The sequence below is a fragment of the Cornus florida genome, unplaced genomic scaffold (assembly GCF_030987335.1).
Source record: "Cornus florida cultivar Cherokee Brave unplaced genomic scaffold, ASM3098733v1 CherokeeBrave_3.0.0_Hap2_Chr01, whole genome shotgun sequence".
Lineage (NCBI taxonomy): Eukaryota > Viridiplantae > Streptophyta > Magnoliopsida > Cornales > Cornaceae > Cornus > Cornus florida.
In genome coordinates, this window is record NW_026775571.1 from 100,623,381 (window position 1) to 100,649,354 (window position 25,974).

The 25,974-nt window shown below is 35.2% G+C and overlaps 3 protein-coding genes across 3 annotated transcripts; 2 read left to right on the forward strand and 1 right to left on the reverse strand.

The window, feature by feature from the left end:
* Window positions 1-203: 203 nt before the first annotated feature.
* Window positions 204-4,236, forward strand: LOC132309214 (oligopeptide transporter 3-like). The gene is made up of 6 exons (XM_059807545.1): window positions 204-740; window positions 1,530-1,627; window positions 1,769-2,338; window positions 2,490-2,745; window positions 2,974-3,156; window positions 3,293-4,236. Exons 1-6 carry the CDS (start codon window positions 228-230, stop codon window positions 3,908-3,910), a joined length of 2,238 nt encoding a protein of 745 aa, XP_059663528.1. The 5' UTR covers window positions 204-227; the 3' UTR covers window positions 3,911-4,236.
* Window positions 4,237-5,368: 1,132 nt separating this feature from the next.
* On the forward strand, window positions 5,369-9,489 carry LOC132309225 (oligopeptide transporter 3-like). Its single transcript, XM_059807552.1, has 6 exons — window positions 5,369-5,935; window positions 6,303-6,400; window positions 7,067-7,636; window positions 7,788-8,043; window positions 8,286-8,468; window positions 8,604-9,489. The coding sequence occupies exons 1-6, from the start codon at window positions 5,423-5,425 to the stop codon at window positions 9,219-9,221; spliced, it is 2,238 nt and encodes a 745-aa protein (XP_059663535.1). The 5' UTR covers window positions 5,369-5,422; the 3' UTR covers window positions 9,222-9,489.
* Window positions 9,490-10,328: 839 nt separating this feature from the next.
* On the reverse strand, window positions 10,329-22,820 carry LOC132309231 (SNF1-related protein kinase regulatory subunit beta-2). Its single transcript, XM_059807558.1, has 4 exons — window positions 22,352-22,820; window positions 21,366-21,544; window positions 21,102-21,264; window positions 10,329-10,839 (listed from the first exon to the last, which is right to left on the reverse strand). The coding sequence occupies exons 1-4, from the start codon at window positions 22,532-22,534 to the stop codon at window positions 10,513-10,515; spliced, it is 852 nt and encodes a 283-aa protein (XP_059663541.1). The 5' UTR covers window positions 22,535-22,820; the 3' UTR covers window positions 10,329-10,512.
* Window positions 22,821-25,974: the final 3,154 nt, after the last annotated feature.

Genomic DNA, 25,974 nt, shown 5'->3' on the forward strand with positions numbered 1-25,974 from the left:
CAAGTCTGCGATGTAATTTATGCCCCTGCCAAAGTAACCCGACACACACTCGTGACAGAATAAATAAAAAAAACACACTCACACTGTCACACACACTACTCAAAAACACATCAAAACAGGGGTGTTATTGTAAAATCACAATCCCTCCCTCTCTTATATAACCCACCTGTTTGATATCAACACAGTATCTCCTCCAAGTACAAATTTTCTTGCACAAAAACACTAAAATGGCATCGAAGGAAGAGACTTCCACCACCCAACTCTTTGATGACGGCGCCGAGAAGGAGTCGCCACCGGAGGAGGACAGGTGTACGGTGGAAGAGGTGGCGCTGGTGGTGCCGGAAACTGACGACACATCACTCCCGGTGCTGACATTCCGGGCTTGGTTCCTCGGCTTGAGCTCGTGCATGATCCTCATTTTCCTCAACACCTTCTTCATCTACCGGACGCAGCCTCTGACAATCTCGGCCATTCTGATGCAAATCGCCGTCTTACCCATTGGAAAATTCATGGCGGCTACGCTTCCGACGAGGAAGTTCCAGGTGTGGGGCCAGAGCTTCAGCTTGAATCCTGGGCCGTTCAATATGAAGGAGCATGTGATCATCACGGTGTTCGCTAACTGTGGGGTCTCTTTTGGTGGGGGTGATGCGTACTCGATTGGTGCCATTACTGTCATGAAGGCTTACTATAAGCAGAGCTTGAATTTCTTGTGTGCACTTATCATTGTCCTGACATCTCAGGTACTTATTTCACCAAAAATATCTTCTTTGATAACATTTTTATTTTTTTTTTTAACTTAAACCAATGAAATAATTAGTTGAATGGTGAAAAAAATGTGAGATTTCCTTTCCATTTTTAGTTGATGGTTTATATTTCTGAGTCTCAAAATACATTGATGTTAGCATGAAATCGGTGTATTAGATTTGGAATGGAAAAGAATTTAATTTAAGGCTCCGTAGGTTTCTGGTATTTGGTGGTATTTGGTTGTCGTTAAAATATTTACGAACAAAAAATATATATATTAAAATTTAATAAAAATAATTTTTTCATTAATTTCCAGCAAGTCATTTTATATACTCATGAACTTGACTTCAATTTTGATGTAGACTTTGCTAAACAAGTAAAAATAAAAAGATATTTTAAGTAAAAAATTAGAATATTTTGGGTCGAAACAAATTTGAATTAAATTTCTTCCAATTCTAAATCTAAGGAGCTGATTTGGTGCTCCCAATCATAGCATGACCCTCTCTAATCTCTGCTCTAACCTTTAGTTCTGTAGATTATGGCTTAGAAACTACATATTATATGGACTTTGTAGGTATAGTGATTTATTATGCATTGTATTTCAACTGCAAATAGTTTAATTTGTGAATAAATAACATACATAAGAGTTCAAATTAGTTTTTAAATTTTTTTATTAAAAAAAAAATGGGCCTTTTTTTTTGTTCCATAGTGGAGACTGTAAAGAAAAAATTGTTTGAAGAAGTGGGGTTGATTTAACAAATTTGCAATTGTTGATATATATGCAGATATTGGGGTATGGATGGGCTGGGATGTTGAGGAGGTACCTAGTCGATCCTGTTGAAATGTGGTGGCCTTCAAATGTTGCTCAGGTTTCTCTATTTAGGTCTGTCTTTTCACTTTTGACTTTCTCACTTTTCAGACATATAATTTTAGGACTTTTTGTCGTTAGCCTTTTGTTTCGTTTTGTTTCGTTTCGTTTCATTAGCTGAATTTCAATCATGAGATGTTTTTTTTGTTGTTACAGAGCACTCCATGAAAAGGAATCGAAAACAAAAGGCATGACTCGGATGCAATTTTTCCTTGTTTTCCTGGCTGGAAGCTTTGTGTATTATGCGTTTCCGGGCTATCTGTTCCAAGTTTTAACATTCTTTTCATGGGTGTGTTGGGTGTGGCCTCGCAGTATCACTGCTCAACAAATTGGTTCCGGTAGATATGGACTTGGGGTGGGTGCCTTCACTCTCGATTGGGCTGGGATTTCAGCTTATCACGGCAGCCCCTTGGTGACACCTTGGTTTTCCATTGTCAATGTTGGCATTGGCTTTATCATGTTTATATACATAATTATCCCTCTGTGTTACTGGAAGTTCGACACTTTTGATTCCAGAAAATTTCCCATATTTTCTAACCAGCTCTTTACTACTACTGGAAATAAGTATGATACCACCAAGATTTTGACTCCAAATTATGATCTTAACATCGCTGCTTATGATAGCTATGGGAAGCTCTATCTTAGCCCACTGTTTGCTCTCTCTATCGGATCAGGGTTCGCGAGATTTACAGCAACACTCACTCATGTGGCATTGTTTCATGGCGGGTAGGTTGCTTACAAATTTTGCTAATTACCTTCTTGCTCGGTCTATATTTCTTAGTAACTTGTGTATCGGATTATATTATCAGAGATTCCAAAAGCAACGTTTGCTCTATTCCTGTATTTGATCAATTTGTAATTGGTTTTGATTTTGTAGTGATATTTGGAAGCAGAGCAAGTCTGCAATGACGAACGCCAAATTAGACGTCCACGCAAGACTGATGAAAAGTTACAAAGATGTGCCTCAATGGTGGTTCCTCATCTTATTATTAGGGAGCATGGCCCTGTCCCTTCTGACGTCTTTTGTGTGGAAAAAAGATGTGCAGCTACCATGGTGGGGGATGTTGTTCGCCTTTGCCTTGGCCTGGGTTGTTACTCTTCCTATTGGAGTCATTCAAGCAACAACCAACCAGGTAAGAAGCCCTACTCTTCCTATCTTCTTTACGATTCGTTGATGTAAAGGAAATGACATAAATTAGAGAAAAATAGTAGATTGTGACCGATCCTTGCAAGCCTGTTCGGGTTTGGAGTCTATTTGTATTTCGACCCTTTGGACAGGGTTCGAGGTCTGGTAGAGTACTTGTCGAAGAAAATAGTAGACTGTGTTCTAACATCTTGATGTTCTTGTGACTACTTTGCAGCAACCTGGATATGACATAATTGCGCAGTTCATATTTGGTTATGTCCTTCCAGGGAAACCCATTGCAAACTTGATTTTCAAGATTTACGGCCGAATCAGCACCATTCATGCTCTCTCTTTCTTATCAGATCTTAAACTTGGGCAGTACATGAAAATCCCACCGCGGTGCATGTACACAGCTCAGGTATATATATCTACTTCTAAGAAAACTTCTTCATTACCTAGTGAATGTCCTGCTTAATTATACCCTTTAATGACATTTCAATCTAAACTCCCATCTGTTTTTCCGTTTTCGTTTTATCTGGTTTTTTTTTCTGCAGCTAGTTGGGACACTAGTTGCTGGCACAGGCAACCTTGCAGTGGCATGGTGGATGTTGGGGAGCATTGAGAACATCTGTGACGAAGCAGCACTCCCTCCTGGTAGCCCATGGACATGTCCTAAATTCCGAGTGACTTTTGATTCTTCCGTTATCTGGGGCCTAATTGGACCAGAACGGCTGTTTGGACCCGGGGGGTTGTACAGGAACTTGGTATGGCTATTCCTTATTGGAGCTTTCTTGCCAGTACCTGTTTGGATACTCAGCAAAGTTTTCCCGGAAAAGAAATGGATTCCCTTGATCAACATACCAGTTATATCCTATGGTTTCGCGGGGTTGCCACCTGCAACTCCCACCAATATTGCGAGCTGGCTTATCACTGGGACCATCTTCAACTACTTTGTGTTCAAATACAGGAAAGGATGGTGGCAGAAATATAACTACGTTCTGTCTGCTGCATTGGATGCCGGGACAGCTTTCATGGCTGTTCTACTCTTCTTTGCTCTGCAGAACGAGGGACATAATTTGAAGTGGTGGGGATCGGTGGCTGATCACTGTCCTTTGGCTCAATGCCCAACAGCACCAGGTATCATGGTTAAAGGATGCCCGGTTTTCAAGTAGCCTCCTACCCATTTGGTCCATTGATGGGTCTTCAATGATTGGAAAAACAAAGTTGGAAATGGTCAAGAAGATAACGCAAATTGGTATTACAACTGGTCATTGGAAAATTTGCTACAAAATTGAATCCACAATTGCTTTGCGTTACTGTAAATGATTATTTTTTTCTTGTTGCGAGTGTTGAAGAGAGCCTTTTATTTAGGTCTGATAGTAGATTTTTTTATGTTGTGGAATGATTGTCAATGATTTCTGCCTTCAGTTGTTCTCTTTCAAGATGTATACATTTGTATTGAATAAGAAGCTATTAAGAGAAGAGAGATCAACAATAAGGCTTTTTAAAATGATGTTTGCAAAAGCTAAAACTAATCCAAGTGATTAAGTGGTAGAGTCGGAAAGGATGAGTAACCTTTTTTTCCCAGAAAGCAGATGCCTACTTTTGCAGTAATCAGTCATATGACTATACAAATTGTAACATAATGACTAAAAATTTGATGTTTATCTATATTAGATAGAAGTGGGCCAAACACACACTTCTGTGTTTGAACCACTGATATTCACGTGCTTGGATTATATGAGGCAATTCCAGCCACCCCCGACCCCACCTTGCACGACTAAGAGTAAGTTGATTGAATAAATTCTCTATTTGTCTTGAATGCACATGTTATGTTAAATTTTTAAAATTAAATTGGGCAAAATTGCATTCAACCCCGTTGACTAGTAGAATTTTATAGGAAGTTTCCTTTTAATCAAATGAGTTACTTTTACTAAATATCCCTATCAAGTCCAAGCCAGAGAGAATTTTTTACAATTCGCCCAATTATGGCAGTTCGGTGGCCAAAAAAATTGAAATGAAAAGTTTACTGCAAAGGTTCTGTGCAATTTACCCAATTAAATTTATAGATTACATATATCTAAAGTCGAATCCCTCTCTCCCATGTGCATGAGAAAGAACACTTATAGTGCAATTTATGTTGTGATTTAGTTGAACGAATTAACATCAAATTTTTCAAAGGAAGTGATACTAATTGTGACACCGACAAAGTTTTGAAATTTTTTAAAGTTTTTTAATGAAGTTGGGTACTCGAAAATTAATTAATTAGTTAGTTAAGGAATGTGAGATTCTAGAGGTATAAAATATGACATTGGCGCTTTATTTCTTAGATTTAAATATTAAATGAAGTGGGGTACTAGAAAATTTTCATGAATAATATAAGATGCGTAACATCAAAATTTCTGGTTAACTTGATATTTTCTATGGGGGTTTGTCATCTTGTATTATTCATATGGTCAAGTCTGCGATGTAATTTATGCCCCTGCCAAAGTAACCCGACACACACTCGTGCCAGAATCATGCAAAACACACACACTGTCACACACACTCACACTATTCAAAAGCACATCAAAATAGGGGTATTATTGTAAAATCATAATCCCTCCCTCTCCTATATAAACCACCTGTTTGTTATCGACACAGTATCTCCTCCAAGTACAAACTTTCTTGCATAAAACGCTGAAATGGCATCTAAGGAAGAGACTTCCACCGCCCAACTCTTTGATGACGGCGCCGAGAAGGAGTCGCCACCGGAGGAGGACAGGTGTACGGTGGAAGAGGTGGCGCTGGTGGTGCCGGAAACTGACGACCCATCACTCCCGGTGCTGACATTCCGGGCTTGGTTCCTCGGCTTGAGCTCGTGCATGATCCTCATTTTCCTCAACACCTTCTTCATCTACCGGACGCAGCCTCTGACAATCTCGGCCATTCTGATGCAAATCGCCGTCTTACCCATCGGAAAATTCATGGCGGCTACGCTTCCGACGAGGAAGTTCCAGATGTTGGGCCAGAGCTTCAGCCTGAATCCTGGTCCGTTCAATATGAAGGAGCATGTGATCATCACGGTGTTCGCCAACTGTGGGGTCTCTTTCGGTGGGGGTGATGCGTACTCGATTGGTGCCATTACTGTCATGAAGGCTTACTATAAGCAGAGCTTGAATTTCTTGTGTGCACTCATCATTGTCTTGACTACTCAGGTACTTATTTCACCAAAATTATCTTCTTTGAAAACATTTTTATTTATTTTTAAAATTTATTTTTAACTTAAACCAAGGAAAGAATTAGTTGAATGGTGAAAAAAGGTGAGATTTCCTTTCTAATTTTATCTATGTAATTTTTTTTTTTAGTTTATTGTTTATGTTTCTGAGTCTCAAAATAAATTGATGTTGCAGTTGGAAGCACTTGGAATTGGATAATAACATACATAAGAGTTAAAATTAGCTTTTAAAATTTTTTATAAAAAAAAAATGGACCTTTGTTTTTTGGTCCATTGACTGTAAACAAAAAATTGTTTGAAGAAGTGGGGTTGATTTAACAAATTTGCAATTGTTGATATATATGCAGGTCTTGGGGTATGGATGGGCTGGGATGTTGAGGAGGTACCTAGTTGATCCTGTTGAGATGTGGTGGCCTTCAAATGTTGCTCAGGTTTCTCTATTTAGGTCTGTCTTTTCTCTTTTCACTTTCTCAATTTTATACTAGAAGAGCAAGGCTATCAACAGAGCCCTCTCATGGAGCTCACCATGTTAACTATTGGATTGAGAGATTTAAAAATATATATATTCCATTTGAGTTTTCACAACTTGCAAAAATTGTTTTAATTAGGTGGTATTAATAAGAAGAATCAAGGGTTCCTGTTCTAATATATGGTTTCTTTTTGTTCTTTAATGTAAATTGTCCCATCTTTCAAGTAGTTTTTTCAAAAACTCACAAATATTCTCCACTCTCCAATCTTTTTTACAAGAAATAAAAGTTTTTTTTATTTATTTATTAGTTTGTTGACTAAGTTCTTTTATGGTGGAAGCGGATGAATCACCTGAAACTATTTCAAACATAATTTCAATGGATGAGAATTTATTTCATGAGCTGCTTTGCTTAGTAATGCAATATTCTGTTTCAACATAAAAAGCATGACAAGGTTATAAATGGGAAGAAGGTAAAAGAGAATTTGCATAGCACAACTAAAGCGAAAGTAACCTATTCTACTAGTCTATTCCATTCACTAACACACAACAAAATTCATGTATAAGCAGACATAGTTTTAGGACTTTGTTTTGTTTCATTTCATTAGCTGGATTTCAATCATGTCATTTTCTTTATTGTTACAGAGCACTCCATGAAAAGGAACAGAAAACAAAAGGCATGACTCGGATGCAATTTTTCCTTGTTTTCCTGGCTGGAAGCTTCGTGTATTATGCGTTTCCGGGCTATCTGTTCCAAGTTTTGACATTCTTTTCATGGGTGTGTTGGGTGTGGCCTCGCAGTATCACGGCTCAACAAATTGGTTCCGGTAGATATGGACTCGGGGTGGGTGCCTTCACTCTCGATTGGGCTGGGATTACAGCTTATCACGGCAGCCCCTTGGTGACACCTTGGTCTTCCATTGTCAATGTTGGCATTGGCTTTATCATGTTTATATACATAATTATCCCTCTGTGTTACTGGAAGTTCGACACTTTTGATTCCAGAAAATTTCCCATATTTTCTAACCAGCTCTTTACTACTACTGGAAATAAGTATGATACCACCAAGATTTTGACTCCAAATTATGATCTTAACATCGCTGCTTATGATAGCTATGGGAAGCTCTATCTTAGCCCACTGTTTGCTCTCTCTATCGGATCAGGGTTCGCGAGATTTACAGCAACCCTCACTCATGTGGCATTGTTTCATGGCGGGTAGGTTGCTTACAAATTTTGCTAAATACCTTCTTGCTTGGTCCATATTTCTTAGTAACTTGTGTATCGGATTATATTATCAGAGATTCCAAAAGCAACGTTTGCTCTATTCCTGTATTTGATCAATTTGTAATTGGTTTTGATTTTGTAGTGATATTTGGAAGCAGAGCAAGTCTGCAATGACGAACGCCAAATTAGACGTCCACGCAAGACTGATGAAAAGTTACAAAGATGTGCCTCAATGGTGGTTCCTCATCTTATTATTAGGGAGCATGGCCCTATCCCTTCTGACGTCTTTTGTGTGGAAAAAAGATGTGCAGCTACCATGGTGGGGGATGTTGTTCGCCTTTGCCTTGGCCTGGGTTGTTACTCTTCCTATTGGAGTCATTCAAGCAACAACCAACCAGGTAAGAAGCCCTACTTTTGTTTTCTAGAGCCCCTTAAATCTTCTTTATGCTTAGTTGATGTAAAGGAAATGACATAAATAAGAGAAAAAAAAAAAGTAGATTGTGACCAATCCTTGCAAACCTGTTCGGGTTTGGGTTTGGAGTCTATTTGTATTTCAACCCTTTGGACAGGGTAGAGTACTTGTCGAAGAAAATAGTAGGTTGTGTTCTAACATCTTGATGTTCTTGTGACTACTATGCAGCAACCTGGATATGACATAATTGCACAGTTCATATTTGGTTATGTCCTTCCAGGGAAACCCATTGCAAGTTTGATTTTCAAGATGTACGGCCGAATCAGCACCATTCATGCTCTCTCTTTCTTATCAGATCTTAAACTTGGGCAGTACATGAAAATCCCGCCGCGGTGCATGTACACAGCTCAGGTATATATATCTACTTCTAAGAAAACTTCTTCATTACCTAGTGAATGTCCTGCTTAATTATACCCTTTAATGACATTTCAATCTAAACTCCCATCTGTTTTTCCGTTTTCGTTTTATCTGGTTTTTTTTCTGCAGCTAGTTGGGACACTAGCTGCTGGCACAGGCAACCTTGCAGTGGCATGGTGGATGTTGGGGAGCATTGAGAACATCTGTGACGAAGAAGCACTCCCCTCTGGTAGCCCATGGACATGTCCTAAATTCCGAGTGACCTTTGATTCTTCCATTATCTGGGGCCTAATTGGACCAAAACGGCTGTTTGGACCCGGGGGGTTGTACAGGAATTTGGTATGGCTATTCCTCGTCGGAGCTTTCTTGCCAGTACCTATTTGGATACTCAGCAAAGTTTTCCCGGAAAAGAAATGGATTCCTTTGATCAACATACCAGTTATATCCTATGGTTTCGCAGGGTTGCCACCTGCAACTCCCACCAATATTGCGAGCTGGCTTATCACTGGGACTATCTTCAACTACTTTGTGTTCAAATACAGGAAAGGATGGTGGCAGAAATATAACTACGTTCTCTCTGCAGCATTGGATGCCGGGACAGCTTTCATGGGTGTTCTACTCTTCTTCGCTCTGCAGAACGAGGGACATAATTTGAAGTGGTGGGGATCGGAGGCTGACCACTGTCCTTTGGCTCAATGCCCAACAGCACCAGGTATCATGGTTAAAGGATGCCCGGTTTTCAAGTAGCCTCCTACCCATTTAGTCCAATGATGGGTCTTCAATGATTGGAAAAACAAAGATGGAAATGGTCAAGAAGATAACGCAAATTGGTATTACAACTGGTCATTGGAAAATTTGCTACAAAATTGAATCCACAATTGCTTTGCGTTACTGTAAATGATTATTTTTACTTGTTGCGAGTGTTGAACAGAGCCTTTTATTTAGGTCTGATGGTAGATGTTTTATGTTGTGGGACGATTGTCAATGATTTATGCGTTCAGTTGTTCTCTTTCAAGATGTATGCATTTGTATTGAATAAGAAGCTATTAACAGAAGAGAGATCAACAATAAGGCTTCTTATATGATGTTTGCGCTTGGAGAAGTCAAAGGACACATTTATCTTGCCAAAGCTAAAACTAATCCAAGTGTTTTAAGTGGTAGAGTCGGAAAAGATGAGTAACTTTTTTTTCCCATAAAGCAGGTGCCTACTTTTCCAGTAATCAGTCAGATGACTAAACAAATTGTAACAGATTAACTGTCGTTCTTGTCCCACATCAGATACAACTTAAGCTTTTGGTGCAAGCACCAATCCCATTGTTGTTGATATCATAACTAAACATAGAACTCGGTCCATTGGTGGCCTTCGAGGCCAAATCTTCAACATTATTTACACAACCACAAAACGGCTACCTTCAAGTACAAATCCACATTTTACTTTTGGTAAATTGAACATTTGTCAATGGCGGAACGAGACATAGCAACTGCAAATCAACGGCTAGAATAACCTTTCCTAGTTCCCAAAAAATCTGATCATGTCCATCACTTAACCTTTGAACATATTATAAGCAGAGAGGTTCTCTAGCAAGCCAGATTAACATTCGAAATATTCCGTGTAGTTGATGATAGATGGGAGAAAAAGTGCTTAAATAGATGCCGAAACAATTTCAAACCAAAAAAAAAAAACACTTTAGTTTTTCCTCCACATTCCCTGTTCAAATTGCAAGAGCTTTAAACCAAGAAATATCCAGAACAAGAGCAACCCTAACCCTCTGCTAGCATTAGAGTGGCTAGACAGTACAGAAAAAAAAAAAAAAAAAAAAAATCATTTAAAACAGTGAGGGGTAGGTAGGGACATCCAAATAACTTTTCGATCAACTGTATATTAGTATTATGCATTAGGAGGCATAAAATTCTCAAGTTTACTATAATGGCTCTTTGTGGAGTTCGCTCAAGCCATCAGCTTAAAATTTAACTCTTAATAATTATAACAATTACATAAAGGGACTACAGACTAACATCCTGAGAGATGATGTGCATTTTACCTCTGCAAGGACTTGTAGAGTACCACTGTCACATACTTGGACAGGAACCGATGGGTTGACCCAAGAGCCACCACAGATGGGCCACCCCTCCCTTTCTGCATGTAAAGATGGTTAAGCACCACATGCTGAGGTCTTGAAAAAGGAGCTGGAATCTCCATGTAGGTCGAAGGAACATTGAGCAAAGTCATTTGCAGATGTGGGGGAACCAATGGCGGTTCCTTTGCATAATCCTCGGGACCAAGTTGCAAGTTGCTGTAGCTCGCCTCTGGGGACTGAGGAGGTTCGAATCCGGAAATGCTTTCAATCTCTTCTGGAACATAGTCCTGCATAATACATCAATAAATACAATGGGTTTCAACCAGAGATCCCAGCCCACAAGTAGCCAATTACTGTGTTTCTAAAAGATTCAAACGTGACACTACACACACACAGACGGACACAGAGAGCACATTTGTAATATGCTACAAGAAGTTCAGTATTTCCATATGAGACCTAAACCAACAAAAAAGAATTATCTAACCACAAATAATTAGATGTCAATTTTTGCTTAAAGTAGAGAAGCAAGATCCCTAATCTTGGCAATGCCTTCTGCACACAGAAGGTCACACCTGCATGGCTATTTTCTTTGTATAGCAAGCAAATTCAGCCTTTGAGTTGGCTTGGCAGAAGCAGATACACCATCTTAGCAGGATAGACGATAGTCGTGGTATTATGTCAAATATTATGGTTAGCTCTACAATGGCTTGAGTCAAACACTACAGCCTTAGGTTTGTATTCATCCTGATTTTCAAGCAGAGGCATTGCAAGCAACAAATTATGACCACTACCAAGAGGTCCAAGACTTTTGTTAGTAATTGGGTGTCTCAGTCCACCATTCATGAGCTTCAAAAGGCTACTCAGTAGTCAGTACTCTGTCTCATGCTTATCAAAAAGAGAATAGAAGGCTACTGAAGCTCCCATGTTTCTGAAGTTGCAACAAAAAATCCCTCGGGGTCATATGATGGATAATCTGATTTGGTTGAATTTGGGACCCACTTAAATCCGCTACTTGTACTATAAAATCATCCTTTAATTCTTTAATCATTTTTTGAAAAATTAAAAACAGCCTTTAATTTCCTTACTTCAGTCCAGACTGCCTGATCTGCAATGTGAAATCAGCATATACTACTTTCTTGCTTCAGAGAGTTCTAAGAAACTCAATTGACACTTGACAGTTTAACATGTATTTGGCATAATAGTATCTACCTCAAGGCAGACTAGTTATTCCCTCCGAAACAATTTCTTCCCTTTTTTTTTTTAACATAGCAGGATCAATATTCAAATAACAGTACAATGCAGACCTGGAAATCAAAAACCACCTCATGTTTCTTTCAATTACAACAGAAAGCTGAGTATTAATGCGAAAGGCGGTGTTTTGCCTAAGAAGCACGGACACTTCAATGAAGGTGCCATGTCCGTGTCGGACACCGACACTTCATGGACACTCCTAGTCCTCCATAATTTAAAAATAAATTTTATTATTTCGGACACTTGGCTGACAAATCTCAGACACTAGGGTTATGTTTGGTACAATGGAAATGAAAAAAAAGGATATCATTAGTTAGGAAAGAACGGAAGAGAAAGGAAAAGCTGGTATTAACCACTTATCATGCTTGGATGATTAATGAAGGAAAAGGAAGATGATAGTAATCGTTTTGGGGAAAGAAACGAAAGGAAACTATTTTAATGAATTTACTCCCATACCTTTTACATTTAAACGACAAATTTAAGAAGACCTGACGCATATAAATCATAGAAATGACATAAAACCATTTTTTTCTAAATAAAAGATGGGAAAAACAAATTGGATTTTAGTGTACTTTGCACATGTTCACACTTAATATTACACAGAAAATCAAGAAATTATGGTGAAGCATCTCATAGCATAGACCAAACTGTTAGGCTGTGTTAGAGATAGAATATTATACAATACTGCGACTATTATAATAATAGACTAACAGAGTAAAGAGAAGGAAAGGAAAGGTCGGAATTTTTTTTTTTAAATAATTATTTTTAGATATGAACATATGTATTGAACGCCTTCAGGTATATGCATGTTTCACTTTCTAGGTAGGATGGCCATATCTGAATTGACTGTTGCTGATTAAAGATTCAATATGAAATGCAGTTACAATTTTGTTCTTTAATCCTCTGGATGGGTAGATGGGTTAAATAGAAGAAAACATGTCCTAGAACTCATGTAATTTTTATTTTGTCTTTTATAAAAATAAGGGCAAATTTGGTATTTATAAAATGCTAGCATTTCCTTCCATTTCCTCCCAATTTTGGAAGGATAACAAAACCAACTCATCAAGCGTCAATGTATCCCTCTTCCATTCCCTTTCTTTTCCTTCGAAAATTTTATACCAAACATAAAAAAACCATATCCCTCCATTTCCTTTCTTTTCTTTTCCTTCCAACAAAACTGGGCCTTCCATTTTCTGGACACTCAACCAACACATCCCACACTTTTCGTCTTATATAAAACAAACAAGATAGTCCGAAAAGCAACATTAAGCACATACATCAAAGTGTCCAACCTCCCTTTCTTTAAAAAATTGACATTAAACACATGTCAAACTATGAAAAAAAAAAAAAAAAAAAAAAAAAAAAACATAATTACAATGACAAGATAAATAGTGACATTGTATATAATATATTCTTTTTGATATTCAAATAGCTTCAACTTTTACTTATGTAACTTCAGTATAGAAATTATAAATTAATTAAAATTCTATACCTGTCTTACTTAATATAGATATATAAATAAAAATATATTTATATTAGCCGTGTCCAGACAGTGTCCGTGTCCTCATCCTACTTTTCTAGAATTTTATGTGTCGCATCTGTGCTACTTCTTAGATGGAAGTGTTCCTAAGTCAATAACAAAGCTGCATGCAGGTACGCTGTATAAATTCTTACAAATATATACAATTACTACAGGCAAATTAACAGAAGAAAGATGCATCTGAACATGTGAGACCTGAAGATTCCAGTATCTCACCCAGAAATACTCGGCAGTACATAGCTTTCATCTTTTAAGAAATAAATAGGTTGAGAAATTTTGGAGTTCAACAGGAGTTTAGTATGTTAAGATATTTAAGCATATCACTCCTTTATATATCATTAATCATTATACAAAAACTCAAGAGAGATTAGTTGAAAAAAGAACCTTAAAGCACCGGTAGCATAACAAGTGTGGGGTTTAAAATTTTCTATTACAAACTTAGAAGCCATCAAACATATCAGGGGGAAAAAAATGACAAGCTTTTGACAATAAATACTTGTCACTTCAGGTAGACAAGGGAAAAAGGCCCGGGCCATTAGGAGTTATTAGAAGCAAACAAACATATTTAAAAACAGGGTAAGGATAATAATTGATAAAAATTTAAAAGTTGTGACTGCTTAGCAAAGGAAATTGGATGACATTGGCTAAAACTTGAATTGGAAGAAAATGTAGTTAATATAATAGCACTTATGCTCCCAAAGTAGGACTAGAGGAACACATTAAAGACAATGTTAGAAACTTATTGATAAATTAACTCAAGAATTGAAGTAATTAATAAGAAGAGATTTTTAATGGACATGTGGAAAAAAACCATGGAGAATATAAGATGGTGCATGATGGACACAGATTTGGAGATATGTGAATGACCCTAGAGAAGCTATCCTAGACTTTGCATTCCCATATGACCTTATAATAGAGAATACCTATTTTAAAAAGAGAGATGGACATTGAATAACCTTTAAAATGATACTAAACAGGAGTTAGTTTGACCTTTTTTCCTAACCAGAAGTGTCTAACATGCAAAAACTGTAAGATTATTTTAATAAAAAGCTTACGTCACAACATAGATTGAGAGTTATGTCTCCGCTCGTGCGTGTGTGTGTTTGTATGTATCAAAAGACAATCAAGAAGAAGAAATATATTACAAATCCACAAAACAAAAGGTACAAATCAGAAGGGGAAAAAGAATCATTTAAGAACTATTGCTAACAAGACAACACAAATTTTATAAGATGAAATTAATGAGATGTGGAATAGGATGGCTTCTTGCAATAAAAGAATATCAAAAGATATCATTGTATAATTAACAAGAAAATGGTATTACTTAAAGAGACATAGTAGAGCAATGAAGATGTCCAAAACATAGTAAAAACAAGAAAGAATGTCATAAAATCTGACAAAAAAATCTGAAATGACAGTTTAATAATTTCAGATGTGCAATGAAGGAAATTATATAAGTAATAAAAGATGCTAAGTATAGAAAATACAATAATCTTTATTTTAATTAGGTCAAAAGAATGGGAAGAGCAATATATACATAAATACAAACTTACTAAGTCATTGAATAAATTTACAAGGAAGCTTAGGCTTATAAGACCATTCTAACCTTGGTTCGATTAGACAAATATATCTTTATGAAAGATCGAGCATGAAAGGTCAATGAAAATAGGAAGGACTTTAGGATATCTTGGTTAAAATAAATAAATAAAAAATTTGTTCAAGAAGACTACAATAACTAAAAAGGCCTGAAAAGTGGCAAAAAAAATTAATTGAATTATATATATAGAAATAAGGGGAATATCCAAATTTGTACATATTATCACAAGAATACATTCATGACCATCTACAAAAATTAAATATCCACCAACGGGCCAGTGGCCTAGCAGTATCAGGCCCTTACTTCTCAAAGAGAGGTCAAGAGTTCAAGTCTCAGAAGAGGCATGTGTGTGTGGGTACCAACTAGGAAAAAAAAATTAAATATTTAAATTTGTACATATTACCACAAGATTATAGTAATGACCATCTAAGAAAATTCGAGAGAATGATTGTACAATGGTTAGGACTTGAAACAATATCATTAGAAAATTAATTTGGATTTTGCGAGGGAGGTCAACAAGAAGTTGTTAACTCACTGAGTATATAATATAAAGAGAATAAAAAAGATCTTCATATGGTTTCTAGGAATTTAAAGAAAGCATGTAATGAATTCCCCAAAGACAATGGGCCTATTTGGCTGGGCTTTCTGTAGCCTCGAAACGGGCTTCTAAGTGCAAAAAGTCCTTTGCCAATAATAAAGAGCGTTTGGTAAAATTTCTGAAATGGACTTTTAAAAAGTCTCAGTGGTTTATAAGCCCGATTGACCAAAGCCAATAAAACATGCTTCCTAATCGACTTCCCACAAACTACACACTGTTTTAAGTAATAAATATAACATTCCAATATTTTCCATTATTTAACCTATTTCTATTTCTAAATTTCATTGCAAACTTTTATCTTCCTATTTTTACATCATCTTCTTCCTTCGTTCTCTACCCAAAAATTTTAAAAATTTATGCTGAGCAAAATTTCACAGAACTTCATTGAAAAAAATATTATTGAAAAACGATTCAACAAAGGAAGAACGAAAAGATTGAGAAGTTGCAGGAAAAAATAATATTGCCTCCTATTTGACCTCATAGTCTGAAGAGTTCCAAGATTTATAAACTCTCATCCAAACTTCAATTCTATATAGAATTCTAAATAATTTTTTTTCCTCTCAAAAAAAAAAAAAATATATATATATATATATACACACACACACACACAATATATATATATATATGTGTGTGTGTGTGTGTGTGTGTGTGTGTGTGTGTGTATAATTTTTTTTTTCTTTTTTGAAGGCTACCCATTCCGCTGTTAAAGTGATTTATAAATATAAATAAGAATAAAAATGGAATATTTTTGCTGCCATCTCTCTCTTTTGTTTATTTTTCTTTCCTTTTCTTTTTTCCATCTCTTTCAACTTCTATCATGTAGTCAAGGACCATCTCTTTCAACTTCTATCATGTAGTCAAGGAAAAAAAAAAATTTCTACCATGTAGATTGGGTTAAATTTGTATATCCTGATCTTCACTATGCCAATTAATCGTTGTTGTATCATTAGCAATTTCACTCCATCACTTTAATTATGATTTTTTTTTCTTTCCTTCTTTGTGCATTCCAATTCAACTCTTTACTATTATTCATGGTATTATTCATGGTTTATTAAGGATATAATTGTCAAGTTAAATTATGTTAATAGTTAAAAGAGCTTCAAAAAATTTATCCACCAAACAACTTTTTTGTTTTAAATTCCTTTTATCAAAATGCATTCTTCAAAGCCGATTGAGTAGAAGGAATTTTAGAAAGTGAAAGCTCCGCCAAACAGGGCCAATAAATATTGTGGGATTTAGAAAGAAATGAGTCACCAATAAATATTTTGATATGATAAAGGGCATATATTATAAAGCCAAAAATACATGTAAGAAAAATAAGTGAATTTCTAATTACTGCAGGCATATATTAGGAATCAACGTTGACCTTATCTTAATTGTGGATTAACTTACAAAACATATTCAGAATAAGGTTCAATGATGTATAATATTTATTAATAATATTGTATTGATTCATGAAATTAAAGCAATGATTAATACTACATTAGATTACTAGAGAAATGGAATACAATAAAGAGATTTAAAAATAAATAGCATATATGGAATGTAAGTTCAGCAAAATAAAGAAAATAAAAAAAAGAGGTAGTAATGCAGTGAAGATCAAGGGGATCAAGAGGTAGCAAAAAAGCAAATATTTTTATTACATGGGCTCAATTAATCACAAAAGAAGATCTAGTTTGTAGAATAATGCAGGATGGGTTAAATGAATTATTGCTTCTAACATATTCTTTGACTAACTTATACCTTCAAAATTAGAAGGAAAATTCTATAAAATGTTATTACTAAACATATTAATGGGACAAAATGTTACACAGTTAAAACTTAAAATATGATATGTTCATAAAATGAGTGCAATCGAAATGCAGATGTTGATATGAATTTATGGTAAGACCAAAAAATAAATTTAAAACAGTTATATTGAGTAACACTAATGTGAGATAAATGTCCAAGATCCGCGGATTTGTTTCTTCAATTAGCGAATTCCAAGCGACTTCACTTAATGGGCAAATGAATGCGTCCCACCTAGATGGCACATACTTATTTCACGTTCATGTTGGGTCCAGTTTAGTGCTGGACTATGTTATATAAAATATTCTACAATATATAAAAGTATCCAACAAATTGATGTTGTAAGGATTGATCTCGCAACCTGTTAAAAAAGGATGGCAGGTAACCCAGTAACCAGCCACTAAACATCATGTTTGTTTCTGAACAGGATAATTAATTATTTTATTTATGTGAGCTAATATTAGCGCTCAACCAAAATCCTCAGGCACTCCACTTCCATTTTCTTTTAAAATGAAATTAAAAAAGAGTCCCTACACCACACAATGTTTGGTTCTTACATTTTTAATGCTACCTTGTCTTTTAACATTTAACATATTAGTAGTTAGTTAATATAAGGAGCGTACCTTTACTCATTTGTTGTTTGTACTGCTATTTTTTTTTCACTATTATTGTACTCTTGAAACGACTAGAGGTGGAATGAGTTGTCGATAAATTAAAAGTGGAAAAGTTTAGTTCAATATAATGACTAGAGAAAATATCGATCAAAATGTAGGTGATTAAGATAATAAATAAATTATAAAATAAAAAAGAGCATGCGATATTATAATAAAAAGTATTTGAGTTGGAAGTAAACTTTATATCAATGAATAAAACCCATCTCATTAGAGGAAAAACATTAAATTGGACAACAAACCAATCTCTACTAATCTATAATTGCTTTTTTTTTCCCCTAGAAGTTATGTTTAATTGAATTGAATATAAAGGAAAGCCTAGTTTTAAGGGTCAATTACACTAGCAGTAACCTCCCCTGAGGTTTGGGCAAATTACACATGGGTAGACCGTTTACCAGTTATTTCTTTGACCTCCCCTAATAAGATTTGGCGCGTATGTTCAACGACACCCCTAGCATTTTCTTTTGAGCAGATCTGATGACCAAATTTTATAAAATAAAAAAATTTGCTCTTCCCTTGTATGAAAATATTGCCCTTCCCTGGTATGAAAATGGCATTATTGACTTTTCACACTCAAAGTCACCTTCCGACCACCGGCGAACAGGTCAAAGAAACAAATATGAAACGGTCTACTATGTGTAATTTGCCCAAACCTCATAAGAGTTCAGTGTAATTTACCCTAAATAGAATTATGTTTTACATAAATTCAATAAGCAAGACAAGGAACGCTTGTTTGATTTTAGAAGGGAACTTTTAGAAATTATATTATTATATATTTAAATTAACTACTTTTAAGTAGTATATCATATAGTGTACATATATTTACAGTATGTATATATATATATATATATATTATAGAAATTTGTGAAGGCTGAGACTCAAAACAATGAGAAATTCCTTTCCCAAAATTCCTCTTCATCCGTAGAGCAGAGAATTGGGTCGCTCACAAGTTGGGAACTTTAGCGCTAACTCGCTAAGGAAGAAAGTAGAGATGTGTTTTGATGAAAATTTGCCTAAGGGAGTTATCAATTTATCCAGAAGGAGTTTGTAATGTTTGTGATGTTTGATTTATTATATCTCTTTTCTTGGCGTGAAAAGAAAAAAAAAACATTATAATCTAAACTAAAATGATGCATTAAAAGTAGAGAATGAGAGAGAAGACGAATGAATTGGAATTCCAAGAGTCCTACTTTAGTAGAGAAGGGCAAGTATGATATTAAAAATGTAAGACCAAGTTTTTTGCGGTTTAAGAACACTTTTGTAATTTCATTATAAACAAAAAAGAGAGGGGAGCGCCAGAGGACACTAGTGGAACGTGAATATCAGCATCCTTTATTCATCCATGATATCCAATAAATACTAAAATTTGATCAAAAATATATTTTATAAAGTGATAACATCATATATAAGAAACGATAGTAACATATAAATCCACCATATAGGACCCGAAAATGGGCTTTGTTTTGACCCTTTCTTCGCTTACGGGTCGTGGACCCTGTTCAATACTATTGTAGCCCAGTGTATAGAGAGGATTTGGGGGTTGAAACTTGTAATCTCCTCAAAGTGGAATATTTCGCCGGATCTTCGCCATAGACGTAACCTAGATTTTGGGTAAACCACGTAAATCTTTGGGTGTGGCGTGCTTGTTTTTCTGTCGTGATTTGTTCTTGGTTCGTTGGGTTTGTCATAATAGTTTTGGTCATATGCAGTGAAAACCAATAATTGCACCAATGGAAAATAGTGGTGTGGTACACTTTGAAGATGATGCTAAGAGAGCAAGAGAAGTGAAAATACAATATTACATTAATTGACGTTAAAAAAATAAAAATTTTGCATGTGATTCAACCAAAATTATAATATTATATTGAATAAAATGGCCAATCAAAATTCATCAAGCCGAACATCAATAGTTGGGACATGATTTTGTTGATTAAGTTGTATGGGCAATCATGTAACAAGACACCACTTCATCAGGATGAGATTGTCCTCGCCATCATTTATAGTTGTAAGTATGAAACATGAGATCTCCAATTCAGATAATCATAAATTTTAAGATATCATAAGGGCTACGGTTAGTACTCTATACACATGTTTCAGCAAATCACAATAGTGTTTCCACTTAATCCTACTAATCCAAAACAATGATGTTAATTATAACATGCAGGTACAAGTGTATAACAGGGTAAAATTTCCAATTTCACTACTATCCATGTCTCCAAATGACCCCAACTGATTGTCAAAAAAAGTAAATTTAATTTCGCCTTAAGTTAAAATCATGGCTTTCTTGTGTTATGTTGTGTTGAATTGAGTTGAAATCCATTTTAGCATGAAGCTTATAGAATTTGCTTTGCAAGGTTCAAAAGATTGACATTTGATCATTTCTGCATGGTTCAAAATTAATTTCAAATTTTCCAACCCTTTTGCCTAACATTCAAAAATTAAATAATATAGAATAAGGGCTGAATGGATTCATGAAAAAGCAGCATAGCTGTGTACAAGTAGTCTAACATGGTTTTGACATATGCATGCATTGAAGAATAACTGCGCTGAAAAGGAAGATAAACTTATTTAAGCTGAAGAAGCTATCAGACCAAGAGAAAGGCAGTGAGAAAGACATAGTCAGTAAATAGAATATATGCCCCCAAGTGGAGCTGATTGGCTACAAAAATTTGTAAATGCAACACTAATTAGTTTGGCAAAAGGCATCGGTGATTGGGTTCAAATGAGTTGGTTGGTACATATATTCTCTGATTATATTTCAAGAACGTAAGATTAAACTTTACTATCAAAACTAATATTTCTTCCTTTTTTTTTTTTGGTCCAAGCAAATAACTAACACACCCACTTTGTCCCTACAGGGACTAGAACCTCAACCTTCCACTTTGAGAGATAGAGGAGATACTACCACTGGGCTCCTAATAATTTAAAAAGTTTAAAAAATTAAAAAAATACAAAATAAGGAAGAATGTCTAAAGATTAACCCAACTGAAATTTTAACTAAAATCTACTTTGTAATGATTCGTGTGATTTTCAATCAATATGACTACCAGGTCACTCATACATATATTGAACACCTAGTGCTAAAAAGAGAATATTGAAATTACCTGCAAATCCAAAACGTTATAAGCATTGCCTGCTTCATCCTGTGCCCATGGCATGTCAGGGGCATACCTCCACTGCCCATCAACAATAAACCTGTACTGGTAAACACCTGATGGAAGGACTTTCATAATGGTGAAATCTTTTCCAGATCTCTGCAAGGGCTTTCTGATCAATAGGGTAAAATGATTCTATATCAAATTGCAATTCAGAAAAGCACAAATTAAAATTAGAAAATGAGGGAAAACATGTAAGGACCAAATTATCACCTTGTCTTCCAATTATCCCATGATCCCTCCACAGCGACTTCCTTGCCATCATAGCTCCAAGTAATCATTGTTGGAATACCTTGCTCACTGCACGTGTCTTCGTACCCTGAGGTAGTCTGCATCCATGAATGAACTGGGATGTTCATCTCATCTGGTCTTTGTAACGGAACCACTGGGACCTGGGAAAAAAAAAGGATGAAAAATCTCGACTTAATTGTATGTTTTCCTAAGAACGGACATCATGAGAAACAGCAGGCACTTCACAGGAACATACTTCAAGGAAGCATGAAACACAGTAAGTAGCACAATGTATCTGGATTTAATGCTCAGGTTACACTAAAATTTTCTTTGAGCAAGTTCTCCTCAAACAGACAGATATCAATTTCCACACTTATGCCACATTACACCAAGCCATGTCTCAATCTTGACCATATTTAACCTTCCGTCACCATTTGTATGATTAAAATTAGAAGTCCTCAAAATGAATAACATAGCCAATGCATCAATCCATCCAAAAACTTTGAAGCAATCCCCTTTTCTTTTTCATAATTTGTGTGCATCATTGTTGAAAAACTTCTCTACTTGGAAGGCATGCTAAAAGCTCATCAATTCATTTGGGACTTCCATCAAACAACGTGAGTGTTTCAAGAGAATAAATGAAGTAAAAGATAAATTACAAAAAGTATTTAGCAAAATCTCCAAAACTCACACAATTCAATCAATAAAATCTCCAGAACGATTCCCAACAAAAAGGGTTTCTCTTTTCCACCAAAATAAATGATGGCACAAATTGAATTAGCAACATTTTTCGCAGATCCAGTAATCAATTGCACGTTAAAACTACCTATTGAAACATTAACAAATTGCCCATCTGAAATATGCAATTCTGAATCCCCACATTAGGACCCATATATATATATAGACACACACACACACACACACACACAATATGTATATTGAGAGAGGAAATAATGAAGAGAACGGACCTGAGGAGTGAACATGAGTGGAGACTGGGCTGCCCTAGGGCTAGGAGGAGGGGACTGACCCATCAACTCACCATCACCATGCGCATGATAGCTAACATGCGCGGCCATGTCATCCTGCGCACCACCAACGCTACCCTCCGAAGGGCTACCACCTCCATCTTCTCTGCCATTGACATTTCCCATTATTATCCCCCAAAACACCAAACAACCCCCAAACTTTTTAGAATCTATAAATAAAGATTCCCCCAAATAATCATACTCCTACCCACCACCATCATCAATATGTACTATATATGTATATATTATTTGAAATATATATATATATATGTATGTATGTATGTATGTGGGTGTAGCGCAATATCAGTTCATCGAAATTGAAAGAATCTAAAAAGAACTGTGAAATTGTGAATTGTGATATTCACTTTTTTTTTTTTATTATTGGATATAAATTGAAAACAATGATGATGGTTATGTCAAAGTAAAATGGGTTCCTCTGAGTTTGGAAAGATCTAAATAGGGTGGCCCAATCATGTTTGGGCTTAAAGGGAAGGAAGGTCACGTGAGATTCGTTTGACAAAGTCATTTTCTCTTTCACAGTAACTTCTCTGTACTTTTGCGTGTTTCAATTTTCTACCATTTTAGTGGTGGGTTAAAGCATATTGCACCAGCCTCTTTGAATTTTTTTGCTTTCAAAAAAGGAAAAATTACATATAAATGGAATTAAAGTTTCATATTTACTTAGAGACTGAGTCAAAGTTCCATATTTCTCTAAAATGAATTGCTGAGGTGGCACATGATTTTTTACTGTTTAGAAAATTGTGGTACCTAAAATGCCCTTCCCTAACAAAAAAGTAGTACCTTCAGTTCAAAAAAGTAGTACCTTCAAAGAAAAAGTAGTACCTTCGCGGGTGTTTAAAAAACATGGTACCTGGACACCAAAAAGTAGTACCTTCAGTTCAAAAAAGTAGTACCTTCGAAGAAAAAGTAGTACCTTCGCGGAAGGGTATTTTAGGCACCACAATTTCTAAACAGTAAAAAACTATGTGCCACCTCAGCAATCCATTTTAGAGAAATATGGAACTTTGACTCAGCCTCTAAGTAAATATGAAACTTTGACTCCATTTATATGTAATTTTCCCTTCAAAAAATATCATTTCAACTTCTTTAAGTGTTACACCAGTAATTTTCAAAAACACGTCAACATGTTTAGCTATTCAAAAACAGGCACTCTATTAATTTTCGTCTTCCAAAAAAAAAAAAACAACTTACCTTTTTCTAACCGCTATATTTTTAACACATGCCTTTTATGTACTAAAATTTTAATTATGTAATAATATTTTTAAGATTAAAAATAATGAAATTGTTATTCAATGGTAATATTTTTCAATCAAATAATATCTTTGCAAATTATTAAAAAAAGTTAGGAATGATATTATAATTTTCAACAATACATTATCACCAACAGACATGTAGCCTAACGGTACAAGGCTCTTACCTTTCAAAGGAAAGTTAGGAATTCGAATCTCAGTGGAGGCGGTGTGTATGGGTCCCAATCAGGAAAAATAAATAAATAAATAAAAATAAAATAAAATAAAAAAACATTATCCATTATGGATTAAAAAAACAAAAAATAAATTAAAAATAGTAGGTAAGATGAAGAATGGTGGTAAGAGTTGAGCTATTTATATAAGAAATTTTAATTTTTAATTTTTAAATTTTTCTAAAAGAAAAAAGTTTAAAAAATCAATTTTTAAGGGTAAAACAAAAAATAAATAAATAAATAAATGGTTTTTTATTTTATTTTTTGCCCAAATTATTTTTTTTTGGACAAACAGTGCCTAAAACAATATATTTTTTATTTAATATATTTTATTTTATTAATAAAATAAATAATAATAATAATAATAATAATAATAAAAACAAGTACAAAATAACCATTTTTGAGTTTTTCCCAAAAAAAACTATTCTGCCAAAGCTGCCAGATTTTAAAAACAAAAAACAAAACAGCCGCTGCGCCCAAACGGCCAAACCCCTACATTTTGGATTAAAAAAATAATAATAATATTTCCGCAATCGGGCTATGGCTTGAGCTAGTCCGCGAGCCCTTGTGGGCCCGCCCAATTAGCACGAGTCCGATGCAGCACATTTGGGCTGATCTGCTCGCAGAAATTGAGTTTGGCGATTGGGCTGTGGATGCTCTTAGGGCCCACTAATAAGTGTCGTGCGTGAAAATAAACACTACAATTTTTTTTTTTAAATTACATTACCTGAAATTTTAGTTAATAATTTCGTAAAAATTACTGTCAATATATATATATATATTTTTTGTCAATTAATTTTTTTAAAAAAAGGACTTTTGATATTTAGAATGACTTTTTTATATGTTATTTTCCCTTGTTTTCTTCCGAAGATACACGTCTGTTTGCTACAACAACCATGTCAACCAACACCATCTCACCATAGTTATCCAAAATACTGGTGAAATCCTTCATCTTTTCAGTCGACATAACTGCCTGTCTTACTCTTTTTCTCTTTCACATGTTTCTTTTTCTCCTCCGCCACCGTTAGAATCAAAAAGAACAATTAGAGGAGCTACAATGACCTTCAAATCACTACCGTCAATCCACCACCACGACTTGAAAGTCCCATCACAAATTTCTCTTTGAAAATCTATCCCAACAAAATGATTGATTCATCAAAATTCATGACAAACAACCTGGATCGTGCATGCATTTACACCCAAACCTATCTTCTTGGCCAACGTAGCCAATGAGTAACATTTCATGGATGACATGTCTTTTTGGTAGATACTAGGTTGCCTTTTTGGGGCCTCTGGAAAACATATGTTAGAGAAACGGACATGTGACAATTATTTAAGGCAACAACAATTATGGCAGAAAATTATCAGGTGGTTTTATGATCATAAATAATTATGGTAGAAAATGCAGCTCCTAAAATTATGAAATAACTTGTTAGTTGTTATGCCAAAAATAGTTGGTCAGAGAATGAGTATTGTTGAGGCTGAAATTCGCGCAGTCCGATACGATACCGTTTTCCTGCAAGGAAGAGAGGAGAAGATTGATGAACCTTGACAACGTAAAACTATTATGAATCCTGCCTTCTTTTTAGACTCAACAAGTATTATATAGAATATGTAAAGAATTGAAGGTATCTAGTGTCAGCAACAACTTTCATTTTTCACTTTACATTTTACATACCTTTGATTTTCTGCACTTTGAATTCGTTTCCTTTTATGTTTGTTCCTTAATGTAATTTTCATTTCTGCATTTACTGTAACTAGTAAAACAAACTTATAAAAAAATCCCTCGCATTTTCACTCAACACAACCATCTCTCTTTCACATGTTTCTCTCTCTCTCTCATCTAGTGCTAACATAATTGGAAATAAAAATGAGAGTAGCTATAATGACCTTCAAATTACTAGATGTCAATCCTGCAAAAAAATGGGGTTTCAATTCGGAAGTATGAAATCGAAATGAGGTTTGTGTAGATACAATTTGCCCTTTTAAAAATTAATGTGTGAATGCATATATAGAGGTTATATATAAGATGCAGAGATTCTTACTCTTGAAGATCAATCTCTTTGTGTAAATATTCTTAGAC

What these genes read in the sequence shown, in the direction of transcription:
- LOC132309225 (XM_059807552.1), top strand. Translation starts at nt 5,423, where the DNA reads ATGGCATCTAAGGAAGAGACTTCCACCGCCCAACTCTTTGATGACGGC. An exon ending in TCATTGTCTTGACTACTCAG is followed by an intron (nt 5,936 to 6,302) that starts GTACTTATTTCA and finishes ATATATATGCAG; the next exon opens with GTCTTGGGGTATGGATGGGC. An exon ending in GGTGCATGTACACAGCTCAG is followed by an intron (nt 8,469 to 8,603) that starts GTATATATATCT and finishes TTTTTTCTGCAG; the next exon opens with CTAGTTGGGACACTAGCTGC.
- LOC132309214 (XM_059807545.1), top strand. Translation starts at nt 228, where the DNA reads ATGGCATCGAAGGAAGAGACTTCCACCACCCAACTCTTTGATGACGGC. An exon ending in TCATTGTCCTGACATCTCAG is followed by an intron (nt 741 to 1,529) that starts GTACTTATTTCA and finishes ATATATATGCAG; the next exon opens with ATATTGGGGTATGGATGGGC. An exon ending in GCTCAGGTTTCTCTATTTAG is followed by an intron (nt 1,628 to 1,768) that starts GTCTGTCTTTTC and finishes TTGTTGTTACAG; the next exon opens with AGCACTCCATGAAAAGGAAT.
- LOC132309231 (XM_059807558.1), bottom strand. Translation starts at nt 22,534, where the DNA reads ATGGGAAATGTCAATGGCAGAGAAGATGGAGGTGGTAGCCCTTCGGAG. An exon ending in CACTCATGTTCACTCCTCAG is followed by an intron (nt 21,545 to 22,351) that starts GTCCGTTCTCTT and finishes TTTTTTTCCCAG; the next exon opens with GTCCCAGTGGTTCCGTTACA. An exon ending in ATAACGTTTTGGATTTGCAG is followed by an intron (nt 10,840 to 21,101) that starts GTAATTTCAATA and finishes TGTATTATGCAG; the next exon opens with GACTATGTTCCAGAAGAGAT.